Consider the following 17133-nt stretch of genomic DNA (forward strand, 5'->3'; position numbering starts at 1 on the left):
GAGGCAGAGGCAGGAGGATCTCTATGGGTTTGAGGCTAGCCTACTCTACAGAGCATTTTCTAGGATAGCGAAGACTACACAGAGAAACCTTGTTTTGAAAAACCAAAAAAAAAAAATCTTTTATTATTCACTGAGAAGGGGAAAGTTTATTCATCAACTTCAGTGTCCTGTTGTTGTGTTTGCTGTTATTGTTGCTTTGATTTGTTGTGGCAGTTTTACTGTGCATCTCATTCTGGTTTCAAACTCAAGATCATCCTGATTAATTCTCTCAGACACTGGTTTACAGGTGGGTGCTACCATGCCTGTTCTAAGTGTTTCAGTTCTCTAAGGTAGCATTAAGTGACTTTGTTATGTAACCTAGCCTTATAAATAAGTAAGAAGATTAGGTTAGTCTTTATAGACTGTGTGTGTGTAGGTCAGTGTTTCCCCTTTATATGCTTAGATCTTAGAATATTAGTTAGCTTCATGGTAAATCTTCTATCTACATGGTCCAGCTATTATTGATATTCTTTAACATTTTACTATTATTATTATTTAGACATGTTAAACATGAGAACCACTGAAATAAAAAAGATTTATTTGGACTATAAGTGAGTGAAAATGTCACAGAGAACTCTTACATATTTCTCCATCTGGTCTCTTTTCCTCTTCCCTTCTCCTTGTCCCCCTCCCTCCCTCTCTTTATCTCTCCTTCCCTTCCTTCCTGCCCCTTCCCTATCTCATTTTCTCATATAGACATGTGGAATTTTAAAGTAGCAATGAGTTAAGGAAACAAAGTTATATGAAAAGTGATCTGAAATTATAGGTATAAGTAAATGTGAGTTATTTTATTGATAGTGGCTAGTTGGTGAGAATTTCTTTTCCGTTTTCTTGATGTCTAGTGTTGCTCTTTACTTTCAAGTAACTCAAGGCACATTGCATTCATTTCCATTTCTGTATATATCACTAACCCTCATGGCTGTCTCTGGAACTAACACAGTATAATATGATAGAATTTTTAAAAAGTCAAGCAAATTGTGATAGTTGCTTATCCATGTGTTACCCTTTGGCATGATATTTGTCATTTTTGAAGATCATCTGTCAGTAAGGACTCTTAAGGATAGTTGCTAATAATGCTCTAACTATGACTGAAAATATGTTGACAAATAAATGAAAAGCAGGAACTTCTCTTAAGCTGTTTAAGTGTTGACAATATTTTCTCATCTAAGAATAAAATTTTTATATTGGTGCATTTAAAAATGACACAGGATAAACTTTAAGATAATTTCTTTTCAGAAAATGAAAACAAATAAATTGTAACTATAATATTTTTTGAGTCAGGGTTGTAACTATAATATTTTATGTCACTCTTCACAGCTCTTTTTGTCCTATTATCTTTGTATAACTTTAGCTTTGTTGGATAAATGGAGTCATACAATAATAGGAATAGGACTTAGTGGTCAAATGGGGAAAAAAAGAGACATAGTATATTATTGTTGAAAGCCTCATCCCTGGAGCTACAGTAGATTTGAATCCAGGCTCCATCACTTTCTAATGGAACCTTGAACAAATCCTGAAACTCTGGATGCTTTGGGTTCTGTTAAATGGGGTTAATAATCATACTAGAAGGAATTTAAATGAGGTAATTCTACTCACTGTGTTAAAGCTCTTAAATAGCATCCAGCATATAGGAGGTACTCAGTAAATATTAGTTACTATTATAGTGTAAGATTCTAAGGCCTTTCTCATTCACAGTGCAGTCATTTATAAAGTATCTGTCTGGGCCAATAAGATGGCTCAGCATGTAAAGTTGTCTGCTATTAAGCCTGGCATCCTTTGTGTTGTCCTCCGGCCTCTGTGCACATACATACACACACACACACACACACACACACACACACACACACACACACACACACACACACACACACGCTCGCGCGCTATAATAAGAACCTTAACTTTTAAAAGTTTATGTTGAGATTACAGAATATATAAACTACTACATAGAATGTTTACCAGCATAACAAATGATAAATTTTACTTTGAAAACTAACTGAAACATTTACAGCTTGATTTTTTAAATTAATTTCTACAAATATATATACTGGTTTTTCAAGACAGGGTTTCTCTATATCATCTAGACTGTCCTGTACTCACTTTGTAGACCAGGCTGGCCTCAAACTCACATTGATCCACCTTTCTCTGCCTGGGATTCAAGGCATGAAGCTTAACAATTACTGTTATGGCTGTCATAAAGGGTTTGTGAAAAGGGAATGGTGGTTTTGGTGTTTGAAAATCTGCTTTTTAAAATAGGTGAGTGAATAGTTTTATAATAGAATATTGAGATTTTTAAAAAAGAGTTGATATTTTAAAAATAATTTATTTTTGTGTTACTATGTATGACTACATGCAATACATGTAAAAGTCAGAGGACAGCCTTGTGTAGTGTTTCGTTTTCATTTTTATTTGTGTGAGATTTAACACAGATTGCCAGGCCTGTATAGCAAGTATATTTACTCACTAAACCATCTTGCCAGCCAGAATTGGGGATCTTTACTCCTACATTTAAATATGTAGTAATACCTTTCTGCTTGTTCTATATGGTCAGAAGAATGATCTGCAAGAGACATATTTTTTCTTAGTTTTGAATGAGTGAGCTCATTTAGTGTATAGCAAGCCACAATAAAAGAATGATGGCAAGAGTATGTAAGTAAATATATAGGTAGATGGTCAGTGTATATACATACACACACACACACACACACACACACACACACACACACAGATACATACATAGCAAAATATCATATCAAGCATTCAAAACGCTCAGAAATCAAAAGGGAAAATTCTGTTAAAACAGGCAGCTGGAGTTTCCAATAGAGAAGATTGTGGAGAGAATAGAGTGCCCCCTCAGGTGAGGCTTCAGATTAAAGAACAAATAATAACTGATAGAAATAACATTGTCAAATCAAACACAGTATCAAACAAAAACCAATTAGAGAGGTTGGGGCAGTGAGCTAGAGTTCCTGATTAAGCTTTCTCTCCATGGCTAAGCCTCTGGTTTCTCTTTCTTACTGCGGGCATTTTATATCGTGGGATAAACAAGTAACCTCTGCTGGAAATAGCTTACCTTCTAGATGTTTTCAAGGACACAGTGTTTCTTATTCTTGGGCTGCTTTGCTGTTTGTTGTCTTCCCTCCCTGTCACAGAGTTATCAGGGCCATTCCCTTTGGATGATTGGAGGACACTTGACATAAACATGCTTGGGTCTGAAGTGGGTGTGGGTGTTGGGGATGGAATCCTTTTCTAGAGCCAGCTTCTCTGTGAGATAAAATAGTATGTGACAATTTACCAATATAATAAAGGTGACACTGTTAGTAAATAATTTGAACTCAATGAAAGGACTACATACTTTTGACTAAATACTCTGCTTCGTAGTTTTTGTTTTTGTGTTAGAAATATTTCCTCCTTGGTTGGGTACAGTCTAAAGCAAAAGGGTACAGTCCAAGAGGCACTTGCTAGAGCAATCAGAGAACTTTACCATAAATCTTGATATAACCAGAAGATGTGAAAAGGCATCAGGAAATAATAAAAATTAGAAGAATGGTCAAATAATATCTAAGCTTGCCAAAATGAGTGAGACTACAAAGCAGTGGAGCCAGTTTTCTCGCTCTGCTTTCATATATCATCAGGTAGCCTAAGAATCTTCATTTGATTTATCAACTTACCTTACTTTTGGGATAAAGAACTCACTGACTGTCCAATGGGAACATCAGTCTGCTTGTTAGTTACTTTTTATTATAAGTTATTAAATGGACTGTCAGGTACAAATCCATCTGTGCAGCACAGTCCATTTCCTCGGGTCCTCATCAGCACTGCATAAGCTCTTTATTGAGATTTCTGACTAACAGAGCTTAGAAAACAAACCCCAAGGTAAAGAAAAAATAACAATAATTGCTAAGCCATTTCTGACAGTTTATATTTTCCACTTCTATTCCAAACTCATTACAGTTATAATAATGTAGGAGGACTTCTCTGCCTGCTCTCTGGAGCTTTCTGCTAGACATCTACTGAACTTGCTTGTCTTTTGACCTCGCTTTTATCAAGTCACTGTTATCTCTAACAGTACAGAAGTATCCGTTTTAATTATTCCTTTAATTGAAGTTGCCTTTAGCTTGGGTTGAAGAGACAGTTTTCTTCCCTGAATGGTTTGTCTGTCCCTGAAATAGTACTAAATTAGTTCTTTAGGGAGATGACATTCAGCCTACATGCCAGATTTTACAGAGCAGAGAATATTCCACAGTTCTGTTTTGTTTTGGTGGGTTTTCCTCCCTAACTAAAAGTTTTGTCTATAAGTAGTTTATTTTATGTTGAGTTTGAGTCTGTAAGTAAGTACATTTCATGCTATTAACATTTTTAGAGATATCTGGAGCTGGAGAGAGAGAGCTCAGTTGTTAAAGAGGACCTGGGTTCAATTTCTAGCACCCACATGGCAGCTCACAACTGTCTGTGGCTCCAATTTCAGGGGACCTCACACCCTCATATAGACATACATACAGGCAAAACCCCAATACACATAAAATAAAAATAAATAAAATTAACAATAGAGAAGTCTGTAAGACAAGGATTCTTAAATTCTTCACCAGCTAAGAAAAGGATAATTCCACTACCTTTGTCAAAATGCTGTTTTCATATTTCTTACTCTTATTTTGTCAAACTGCAGTGGGCTGCATTCTCTTGAAATGACTGAACTCCTTGTGGAAACATTTGCTATCTGTGCCTGACAACATTTTTGACAACCAATACAAAGCTGCCTGAAAAGCAAAATATGTATTGAATTTATTAGTATAGTTATACTTAATATCTGAAAATTCTCCCAAGTGAACCAGGTTAGATATTTTGATTTGTAAGTTCTTGTGCCTTTTTCATAGTTTTTAACTGTAGGTCTTCTCTTATAGTGCATTTGGTCGTGAGGTCCCTCTCTTGCTGTTAGGTTGAATAACATCGTTATTCAATACTGAATACTATTCCATGTAAGAAGTATGAGCCCAAAAGTTCCAAGAAATTGAAAAGCATATAAAGTAAAAAGTTTTAATAAGCCAGGCTTAATTATTGAAACTTTTAAATAAATTTATTATATTGTGTGTAGAGTATTAATAATCTGTAGTAGTATTTGGTAATTTCCTAGTTCTTCACGTCTACTCACTGTTTATTCACGGACTTATCCAGAACAACTTCTTGGTCCTACAAGCTTCATTCTTAGTAAGTGCCTTGTGCAGGTATGCCATAGTTAAAAAACAAACAAACAAAAACTGGTACATTTTCCTTATCAGTCTATGTTTAGACACATATAGTTACCACTATATTATAACTTCTGAGCAGATCCAGTCCAGTAACATGTTGTACAAGAGTTTGGCCTAGGAACAGTGGGGTTTACTAGAGAGCTTAAGTGTAGAGGACACTAAACAATTTAAGTTTCTATAAATGCGTTTTGTGATAGCCACACAACAAAATTACCTAACTACACATTTCTCAGAATGTATTCCTGTCTTAGGGAAATGCATGACTTTGGTTTGGGTCCACTATGTGATTATTAGGCAGTTCTGTTTTCCTGTGTACAAGTAGATGTTCCTTTCTTTATTTCTTTTTACTAATCTAGCTTTGTTAAGCTTATGAAGCAGTGTATTGATACCAAATTAATATTTAAAACTGTCAAAACTTGAGGCCCAGTGGCACTCAGAGGAAGGATAGCAGGTTACCAAGAAGAGACTTGATAACCTATAAGCATATACAGGGGGAGGGGGTCCCCCTCAGTCACAGTCATAGGGGAGGGGAGTAAGAGGAAAACGGGAGGGAGGGAGGAATGGGAGGATACAAGGGATGGGATAACCATTGAGATGTAATATGAATAAATTAATTTAAAAAAGAATAAAAAAGAAAAAACTGTCAAAACTTGTAGTGATTTAATAAATCAAATATTGCATGTACTTCAATAATATGAGTTTGTGCTTACGTGTGTTAAAATGAAGCCATAAATTAATTGAATGAATGTTTACTGAGTCTTTTTTAAAATATTGGTCAAGTTTATATTTCTGAAAACTGTATCTCTTTATTTTTACCCCCTGGGCCATCTTGGTTTTGGTTATTTTCATCACTTTGGTTAGCTCTCTGACATTTTCAATATTTTTCTTGTGAACTAATTTTTTGAAAAAACGATTTTGAAGAATGATGAGCTGAGTTAGGTGGGCACTTCATATGCCTATACAGAGGCAAAAGTCTGAGGAGTCCGCCACGTAAAAGAGACATAAAATGAATGTAGAATTACCAAACTTGCATTCTGTTTTCAGTTATGCTGTGGCCCAAATAATCAGTTGTTTTTTTTTTTTTTTTAAGCAGAAGCAGCTTCTAAATGCCTGTTGAGTCTCATACTCAATACTAGTTTTGCAATATAATGAAGCTTAAGTATCATTTCCACATTTTAAATTTGAAGCTATTTAGCTATAACAAGAAGGCCACATTGTATGCATTCTTGTACTGGTGGAGGAAAGGAGATGCACTCCTATGTTTGTAGCTCTTTAAAATAGATTTCTATAGCACTCAACCTTAAGAGAGCTTTTGCTGTCCTGTTATAGTCATCACTGCATTTTGTTTGACTTCCCATTTTTTACTTTTTAGATCAAATCTCACTAGAAAGCCTAGGCTGGTTTCCAACTCATGATTCTCCTGCCTCTACCTCCAATATTATATTTTAAAATACTGCTTTTAAATCCTATTGTGAAAATTATGTTAGAAAACGAATTGCATAGTTCATTTCATTTCATAGTATAGGAGATGCTAAAAGAAAATTGTGTGGAGAGCAGGGACTGACTCTGACATGAACTCCAGTGCTCCCTATTTGACCACTTCCCCTTGGTGGGGAGACCTGGTGGCACTCAGAGAAAGGATAAGCAGGCTACCAAGATGAGACATGATAGGCTGTGATCATATGGTGGGGGAGGAGGTCCCCTTCTGTCACAGACCTAGAGGAGGGGAATAGGGTGAAAGAGGAAAGGAGGGGGGAATGGGAAGATACAACTGAGATGTAATCTGAATAAATTAAATTTAAAAACAATTAAAATATACTATTCACAGCCCCAAAATATTATAGTTTAAAATAAAATACTTACTTCACTTTTCCTGAAAAGAAAAAGAAAACCTGTTAGAATATCATCAATTACTTCAACAACTTTTACCCTTTCATTTCCTTTAATTGTTGCTTGATTTTTTCCCATATTCTATTAAGTTACTCCTTAGAAAGTATTTTTCATCTTTAAAAAATCCTTTTATTATTATGTTAGTATTTGTATGTATGTACCTGTCTCTGTCTGTGCATGTCTATGTGTGTCTGTGTCCCATGAGATAAGTGAAAGTCAGAGGACCACTTGTGCCTGGTGCCAGTTCTCTCCTTTTACCATGTGGGTTCCTGGGATTAAACTCGGGTATCAGATTTGGTGGTAAGCACTATCTCACGTTTTTCAAAGACCAATTTGTCATCATCTTGATAATTACATTTTTCACCCTTTCTTTAAGAATGTGATCTTAAAGGGGTATGTATGCTATATTTATACTATTTATGTATTATCTGTTTATACTCAACTGAGTTGAGGTGACAATATAACTGATATAAAGGTGATAAGTTGGTTTTAAAGCTATAAGTTGATCTCTTTCTAGCTGTAGATAAAACCTATTTGTTTTTCAGGATTACTACTGGTTGTCTAAGATGAATTAGCTGGTACTTTTTGGAAGGTGGTATATTATCTTTCAGGATTTATATGAAGGCCTCCGATTTTATTTTCTCTGATGCAGTGGGAATAAGTTGTTTAAAATTCTTTAAAACTGTGTCTCAGGATCTGAAATGCTTTTTTGATTTGGCCTGTACTTTTTGAAAAAGTCATTTTTCAAACTTTATGCTTTCTCTAAACTCTAACTGAAGTCATGTCCTTTACAGCTTAATGGACTCATAATGCATGATTACACAACTTCAGACCCATTTTGTTAAATGAAGTGGTGACATTTTATGCACTATTAAGCCAACTAGAATAATTTTCTTGCTCTTAGCCGTAACTTCTCTGTGTCCTTATTGAAAAATTTCTGGGGTGTGTTGTAGAAGGTTTTGACAGGAGGGAATGTTTCTAAAGATATGTGGAAACAAGGCCTTTTCCCCCATTACTCCATCAAGAAAAATAAGGCAGACAAAACTTGTGAAATGGGAAAGTGATTGAAATGCCCCAGTTTGTGTTATAATGCATTAAATTATATTTATTTTGTGATCGTTCAATTGGAAAAAAGTGAATTTTAAAATTACTGCCTCGTTTCTTTTTAAAATGCCTTACTAAGTCATGAGCATGTGTGTATGTGTAAAATAGAGCACAAGACTATACTTTCAGCAGTTCATATTCTGACCGGCTGAAGGAGTTGAAGCAGCTTACTTAGGATGGTAGTTCTTCTGTTTTTGTATAACGTGAACAATTTTATTATCAGTTATTCTCTTCACTTGAGCTACTGTTGTTAATGTGTTTGGGGTATTTATTGTTCTAACTTTGTTTCTATTAAAACAGCCAAGGCATAAATATTGTTAAAGCAAAATTTTTGTTTCCTTCTTGGTACTTGAAATTTTTCAGTTTAACTCTGGTATAATGTTTTCTTTATTAAAAGTTTATTTGTACTCAGCATACAGAATAACGAGTTTCACTAGGAGACTCTGCTGCTACACGTATCTCACTGTGCATGGCTTTCACTTGCTCTATATCAACGTCTCTTCCCCTCTTGCTGGTCCCTTTCCTTTCGCCAAGCAGCTCTCCTGCTTTCATATGTGTAGACCTATACTGACATAACACATTTAAATATAAATTATTCATATGAGAAAAAAACATGATATCTTTATTTTCCTCAACTACTACACTCCCTTATGTCATTGTCTTCCTTTTTGTAAACCCTTTCCTTTCAGCACGTAGTCCCCCTTCTATAAAGTGTATGAGTATGTATTCTTCATTCAGTATTAACCAAATACATACTATATGTCAGCCATTCCGCTTACTATTGGGTTATAACTATGAATATAAAATAGAGTTAATGTTGAAATGGAATTTGTGTTCTAGTAGAAACAGATGTCAGTCAAATAATTGTATACTAAACACACACACACACACACACACACACACGCACACTCGCACACAGGCACACACGTTTCTTCCCCCTTCTTTTCTTCTCTTTACTTCCTTCTCCATTTCCTTTTCATCCATCTGTCTCTCCTTTGCCACTCTCCCTCCCACCTTCCCTCCCTCCCTCCCTTTCATCTTTCATGTATCCCAGACTGGCTATGGACTCTATGTAACCAAGGGTGCCTTTTAAAAACAGTTAATTAAACATTAATTTATTAATTGGGGTTGTGCATGCTCTGGTGCCTCTGTGAAGATCAGAGGACAACATGTAGAGGTTGATAGTTCTCCTTTATGTAGATTTCAGAGATCAAACTTGCAGAGATTGGTAGTTTAACTTTAACGATGTGGATTCCAGGGATCAAACCATCTTCATTAGGCTTGGTGGCAGATGCCCTTGCCTTGAGGCTAGCCATATAGATGTAGTTTCTGACTGAAAAAGATACTTTCAAAGAAAGAAATCATGATCTATGAGAAAAAAAAAACAGAAAAAGGATTCTGACTAGTGTTAGAGGTAACTTCGTTACATAAATGCTTCTGTGTTGCCGAAAGTGGTTAACAGGTTTAAGGAGATTGCAGGGTGGGATGGGTATATTTTTGGGGTTTTGGGGGGGTTGTTTGTTTTATTTTTTCTTTTTGGTTTTTCGAGACAGGGTTTCTCTGTGTAGCCTTGGCTGTCCTGGACTCACTTTGTAGACCAGGCTGGCCTCAAACTCACAGCCATGAGGGCTTTAAGCTAGAAAGGGTATTTGATTGTAGGGTGAACTTACTATATAGGGAATAGAGTGGATACATGGAAACAAGTTGGGAGGATATTACAGTGGGGTTTTTTAAGAGTTAATGATAACTTGGATTATATTAGTGATTGAATAGGGAAAGAAAGTGACAGGTTCAAGACTTTTCAGGTAAAATAGACTCAAGTTAGAATAAAGTATTCAGTATATTTTTAGCAGAAGTTCTCAGAAAGTGGATATTTGGGCACAGAGGACAGAATTATTTTATGCTTCCATTAGATATGAAATCGCTTTCCAGATAAATGATTTCAGCATCTTTCCCACTAATAGTGTACTTAGTGCTCACTACTGTAAACCCTTAACAGAAAAGAAGTCGTTTTTCTTTTCTAGACATTGAGCTAGTATTTCATTTTTTAAAATGGGGATTGTTTTGCCAACTAATAATATTTAGATTTGGAAAATGTGTGTGTATTGATGTCTTTATTTTGGCTTCAGGAAGTATGAATCTGGGGAGCTGGAGAGATAGCTTATGATTAAGAGTACTTGATGTACACGCATGAAGACCTGAGTCTGGATCCAAGCATCCATGTATCCTCAGGCCAGCTTCTGTACTTGCCAGTGCTATGGGGAGAAGAGAGAGGAGGCTTTCTAGATAATGGTAGCTACCAGCCTGACAGAAAAGAAAAAGTAAACTCCAGTTTTACAAAGAGACTTTTCCTCAAAAGAATCAGGCAGGATGCAACAGAGGAGACTTTAGACACCTTCCTCCGACCTCCACATAACAGTGCCCAAGCACACACACCCATATGTACACATGGGCATGCAACACACACACACACACACACACACACACACACACACACACACACACACACACACACACTGAAATATTAATTTGATTCTTAAAATTATCTCTAAAGCTGAAACCAAAACCAAAGACTTACTGGGAATATTGTCTTAGTCTTAGAAACATATGAAAAAGATAATGTGAGCTGTATTTGGATCAGATTAAGAAGAACCAAAACCATTGACATTTTTTTAAAAAACAATCTTTTTTAGTTAATTCTGTTTATATCCCAGTCATAGCCCCCTCCCTAGTCTCCTCCTGGTCCCACCCTCCCTTCTTCCCTCCTTCTTCCCCCATAACCCCCCTCAGTCCTCAGATGGGGAGCCCATCTCTCCTACCAACTGATCCCAGCCTATCAAGTCTCACCAGGACTGCCTGCATCCTCTTCCTCTGTGGCCTGGTAAGGCCTCCCACCAGGGGGAAGTGATCAAAGAGCAAGCAACAGAGTCCATTGCAGGGACAGCCCCTGCTCCCCTTACTAGGAGAACACTATGGAGACTGAGCTGCCTATGGGCTACATCGGAGAAGGGGGCTTAGGTCCTCTCCATGAATGGTTCTTGTTTGATGCACCAGTCTCCCCCAGCTCCCCTGGGCCCAGATTTGTTGGCTCTGTTGGTCTTCTTGTGGAGCTCCTGTCCCCTCCGGGTCCTTCTATTGCCCCCCCCCCCACACACACACACAAGCACACTCTTCCATAAGACTCCCTGCCCAAAGTTTGGCTGTGAGTCTCAGCATTTGCTTCAATTCCCTGTTGCATCATCTTTCAGAGTATATCTATGGTGAGTCCCGTCCTGTTCTCTTTCTTCAGCTGCTTCTAGTGTCTATTTGCCCTTTTGAATGAGAATTATGCATTATTCCTAGAGTCCTCCTTGTTATTTAGCTTCTTTAGGTCTGTGGATTGTAGTGTGGCCATATAGTACACTATATGGCTAACATCTACTTATAAGTAAGTACATACCATGTGTGTCTTTCTGTGTCTGGGTTATCTCACTCAGGATGATCATTTCTAGTTCCATCCATTTACCTGCAAATGTCAAGATTTCCTTGTTTTTAATAGCTGAGTAGTATTCCATTGTGTTAATGTAGCACAGTTTCTTTATCCATTCTTCAGTTGAGGGACATCTAGGTTGTTTCTACAATCTGGCTCTTACAAATAAAGCTGCTATGAACGTAGTTGAGCAAATGTCCTTGTTGTGTGGTGGATCATCTTTTGGGTTTATGCCAAGGAGTGGAATAGCTAGGTCTTCAGGTAGCACTATTCCCAATTTTCTGAGAAAGAGCCAGATTGATTAGTATAGTCAGTACCAAGAATCCTACTTTCCTAAACACAGTACTGTAAATCTTCCATATGATGAATTTGGATTTAGGAATGCAAAAATCACTAAGAAAGTGGGATTATAGAAATATTTTAAGACTTCTGTAATGTTTTATTACTTAATAGTTAAAAAAAGAGAATGGAACGTGTTCCCATACCACTACTAAATAACTCTTTTAGAAGTATGCAGATGAAAGTAAGAAGTTGAAGAAATTTGAGTAAAATGTGTATGTGTGTGTTTGTGTATGTGTGTGCAGGGGGTGCTGGCCTTGAACTTGCTGTGTGACTTGAGCTTCTATTCTTCTTATCTCCATGTCTGGAATACTAGGATTGAGATTACAGGCATGGCCCACTATGCCCAGTTTTATGTAGAGATGAAAATCAGATTTGGTCCCAGCACTCTGGGAGGCAGAGGCAGTATTGGTGCTGCACACCTCTAATCCCAGTACTTGGGGGGCAGAGGCAGGCAGATCTCTGTGAGTTCAAGGCAAGCCTGGTCTATAAAGTAAGTCCAGCGCAGTCAAGGCTACAGAGAAACCCTGTCTCCAGGGGAAAAAAGGAAAAGAAAAAAGAAAGAAAGAAAGGAAGGAAGGAAAATCAGATCTGGGATCTCTTCATGCTAGGCAAGCACTCAACCAACTGAACCACATCCCCAGTCCAAAAATGGGTAACATTTTAAAAGCAGTTGACCTCCTTTCTTTTTTTCTCTAAAACTTCTCGAATTTTAAAATATTGACCTTAGATTCAGAATGAAATTTATGTTTGTAATATTTTCATGTATTTCTTAGATATTTATATAATTATGCATTATTAAAGTTTAGTTATAGATAATGAGATTGCTCAGTGGGAAAAGGCATTTGCTACCAAACTTTAGGACCTAAGTTCAATTCCAGGGACCCGCTTGGTCAAAATGAAGAACTGATTCTTGAATATTGTCTTCTAACTTCCACATGCATGCTTTGCTTTGCATACACACACACACACACACACTTATGATTGATTGAATGAATGAATGGATGGATATACTATAATAATTTCATTATGATATATTTAGAGAAAGTTGTTTACATTTGAAATGGCATTACTGCTTTGCTTTCTCTCTTTCAACAGCTAAAAGACGTTGATACCAGAAAAATCATTAAGGCAATGCTTTCTTATGTGTGGCCCAAAGACAGGCCAGATCTACGAGCCAGAGTTGCCATCTCCCTGGGGTTTTTGGGTGGTGCAAAGGTAAGGACATGCTTCGTTAAAAGATACTATAACTTTTTGTAGTGATCAACTGTGGGTTAGTTAAACAAGTTACTCCCAGTGGAATGTGGTCACCTTTTAGGACATTCATTGTTTTGCATAATTATTTCACTCATTGAGCAGAATGTGTATAATACTGGAATGTAGATTTTCTAATCATGTCTGGTAGTCTTTTTTTGAGACAGGGTTTTTCTGTGTAGCCTTGACTATCTGGGATAAAAGCCATCTGCCACTGGCTCCACTTAAATCTGATAGTCTTAACTTAATGGTATTCACTCCTAAAACAAGTATATAAGATGCAGAAACATTGGTTGGAAGAAGTTTCTCAGAGCCTTTCTGGTGCTTATTTTAAACACATTTCTGGTGAATTGAAAAGGAGAAGACAAAACACATCCATAGCCGTAACTGCCAAATAAGAACTTAACTTCAAGGGGGTAGCATCGAAAGGAAGATAAACAGCCATAAAATAGAGTGCTTTCAGTGCTGTAAGTATAGAGACCCTCAAGATATTTTAGAGACCCCCCTCAGTTTTAAATGTATGTGTCCTTTTATTTGCCCATTCTTTCCCATGCCCTGAAATATATTGAGAATGTATACAAAATCTTGTTTTGATATTCACTGTATGTTATTCAAATGTAAAAGTTAAAAGATTCATACAATCTGAAGAGAAACCAGAGTATAGGTATTCAAGTGTAAATGAGGCATGTAGATAAAGAACATTTCTTCCCTCAAATCATACAGGGGCAAGGCGATTATTTTATTTTATTACTAAGACAAGATGCTTATAAATGAATTTTAAAAGTACCATTCTACTGTTGTGGGGTTTTAGAGGAAAGATAGGAACAACTCCCATGGTGAGGATTCAAGAAAGATTTTGCTGCCTTAACCCCTACCCAGATCTAGCCAATGGACAGAACACTCTCCACAGTAGAGTGGAGAGTGGGATATTACTTTCTCACATACTCTGGTGCCTCACCTTTGACCATGTCCCCTGGACGGGAAGACCTGGTGGCACCCAGAGGAAGGACAGCAGGTTACCAAGAAGAGACTTGATACGCTATGAACATATACAGGGAAGGTAATCCCCCTCAGGAACAGTCATAGGGGAGGGGAATAAGGGGAAAATGGGAGGGAGGGAAGAATGGGAGGATACAAGGGATGGGATAACCATTGAGATGTAACAAGAATAAATTAATAAAGGAGAAAAAAAAGAAAAAAAAGAAAGATTTTGCATAGGAAATGGCATCGCTTACAGTCCCGTGTAAGTCACATTTTTAGAGAATAACAGATATTTCGAACAGTGGCCTAGTAAGAACATACAGTATATGTGGAAAAGTGCATCATCCATTTTGGCTGCATTGAAAGGATGATGCTTCAAAGGAATGGAAGTAAGTTTAGAGAGAGAAAGTTCCTAACATGAAATACCTTAACCATAAAGAAAGAAATTCATAATGTAACAAATAAGAGCTTCAATACTGAGTAAGCACACTAATATGGCAAGAAACTAATCTGGCTCTGTTGTAGAAGATTGATTAAAGTAGTAAGACATCTCCTCTAGGGTACCATCCATCTTTCCCATGCCTTCATATGGCAAATATTTATCAGCTATTTTTGCAACAAGTAATAGTCTAGGTAAGAAGTAACAGCAGACTATACTGAAATCATGGTTGGTAGTAAAGCAGTTATTAGAGGGAAAGATGTCAGGGATATTGTGAAGTAGAATGAAGACTTAGCAACAGATTGGTTTTCAGGAGTGAAAATCAAAGATGATATCAGGGATGCAAGAATGATAATGCTTTCAACAGAAGTAGGTAGTAAGCCAAATCTTTGTAGAATGAAGATAAACATTTTGGGTGTGTTGAGATGCTAACAGAACATCTCGATAGAGAGCAGCTCATTTAGTGACACAGTTGCTAGGCAAGCTCAGGAGACAGCCCAGGGTTGGAGAAATAGAGATGATAGTGGAAAGATTACAAACTAAGGGGATTATGAAAGAAACAAACATGACAGAAAAAGAAGGAAACAAACAAACAAACAAGACAACTGAGGACAGAACCTCTGTTCCATACAGAAGTAAACAGAAAGAAAAGCTAAGTAAGTGAAATGATGAAATAAAACCATAGCCAGACTCTTAACTCTCACAGCTGTCAGCTGTGGGCTCTGTTGAGGACCCTCCCACAGAATTGGACCCATTCTTGAAGAAAGAATGTCCTTAAAACAAGCTATTGAGCAGCAGATCATGAGTCCATATTTTACTGTGTTTATTTAAGTTGAATAGAGAACAATACGAGATATTAATTTGGTAGCTAATGTTGATTTTTTTTTTTAAGATTTAGTTTTTCCAGACGTGATTTCTCTGTGTAGCCTTGGCTCTCCTGGAGTCTTTGTAGACCAGGCTGGCCTCAAACTCACAGTGGTCCACCTGCCTCTGCCTCCAAGTACTGGGATTAAAGGCATGTGCCACCACGCCCAGCTAAATGTTGAAAATTTTAACTTTCATGTACATCTCAGCACAGTGTTGGTTGCTGGATTATCCTTTACGTACAAATTATTAAGGAGAAAGATGATTCTGAGCTCTTATTCAAGGCAAAATTAATGCACTGGTCTTCATTTCTTTATTAGCTGAATATAAGTACCTTGTTAACAAGTAAAAAGCAGATGGTTTTCTGGACTTTCTTGTGAATTGAAGAGGGCAGGTCAGAACATGACTAATTAGTCTAGCTAAAGGGAGGAGTCTTCAGTAATGACATTTACACTAGGGTTTATTTTTAGAGTGAATTCTAGTCCTTCAAAATACAGATTTCTGTTGCTTAGTGACAGGTCAATATCAAGGTGTGAAATCTAGCTAAGCTAACATCGCTGAAGATTAAAGTATTTTTAGAATGCCATTATTTGAGTCTTTAGTCAACAAATGGAATTCATAGAATAGAAATTACTGTTCCAAATTCTTGCAAGCTAACTAGAGGTAAACAAAAATCTACAGAGAAACACTTTAAAAGTATGTCTGATTCTTCTTAGCCCTGGAAAAGGAACAGGTGGATGGAAATTATGAGTGCCTATGGAAAATAGCATATAGAAAACACTTTTCCTTTCCTTTTCTTTTTCTTTTTTTTTCTTTTTAGCTTTTTAAATTGAAAATAGGTTCTTTTCTCATGCAATGCATCCCAACCAGTTTCCCCTCTCTCCGCTCCTCCCAGCTTCTTCCCACCTACCCTTCCTCCAGATTCAGCCCCCTCCAAGTCCCTTCAGAAAAGAACTGACCTCCAGGAGACAACCGAACATGATAAAACAAGGCAAAAGTCTTCATATTGAAGCTGAACAAGGCAACACAATAGGAGGAAAACTCCCAAGAGCAGGCAAAAGAGTCAGAGACACACACGCTCCCATTGTAGAGTCCCTCAAAAACACCAAGCTATACAACCATAGCATATATGCAAAGGACCTAGCTCAGACCTATGTCTCTGAGCTCTGCTTAGGTCATTCTGTGGGCTGTGTGCTTGTGGTGTCATCTCTCCCCTCTGACTCCCTACAATGTTTCCTCCCCCTTTTCCATGGGGTTCCCCAAGCTCCAGGGAAAGGACCTACTGGAGACCTCCAATTTAAACTCTCCCTCCCCCTGCCTCAATATAATGTCTGGCCACAGGTCTCCGCATCATGTTCCCATCAGCTGCTGGAGGAAGCCTCTCTGATGATGACTGGACAAGCCAGTGATCTATGAGTATAGGGGAACATCATTACGAATCATTTCATTATTTCTTTTTCAAGTCTTGTTTGGTTCTCCCCTAGGTATCTGGTCTATCCTTATCCTTGTGG

The 17133-nt window shown here is 37.3% G+C and overlaps 1 protein-coding gene across 2 annotated transcripts in view; it reads left to right on the forward strand.

The window, feature by feature from the left end:
• Positions 1–17133, forward strand: part of ABCB7 (ATP binding cassette subfamily B member 7) — a 121918-nt gene that overhangs the window by 63940 nt on the left and 40845 nt on the right. For both annotated transcript variants that reach the window (XM_084788962.1, XM_084788963.1), the window contains exon 4: positions 13183–13302. In XM_084788962.1, coding sequence (XP_084645088.1) covers positions 13183–13302 — 120 coding nt within the window. The remainder of the gene's footprint in view (positions 1–13182; positions 13303–17133) is intronic.

This window comes from Acomys minous (assembly GCF_964271855.1).
Source record: "Acomys minous genome assembly, chromosome: 7".
Taxonomy (NCBI): Eukaryota; Metazoa; Chordata; class Mammalia; order Rodentia; family Muridae; genus Acomys; species Acomys minous.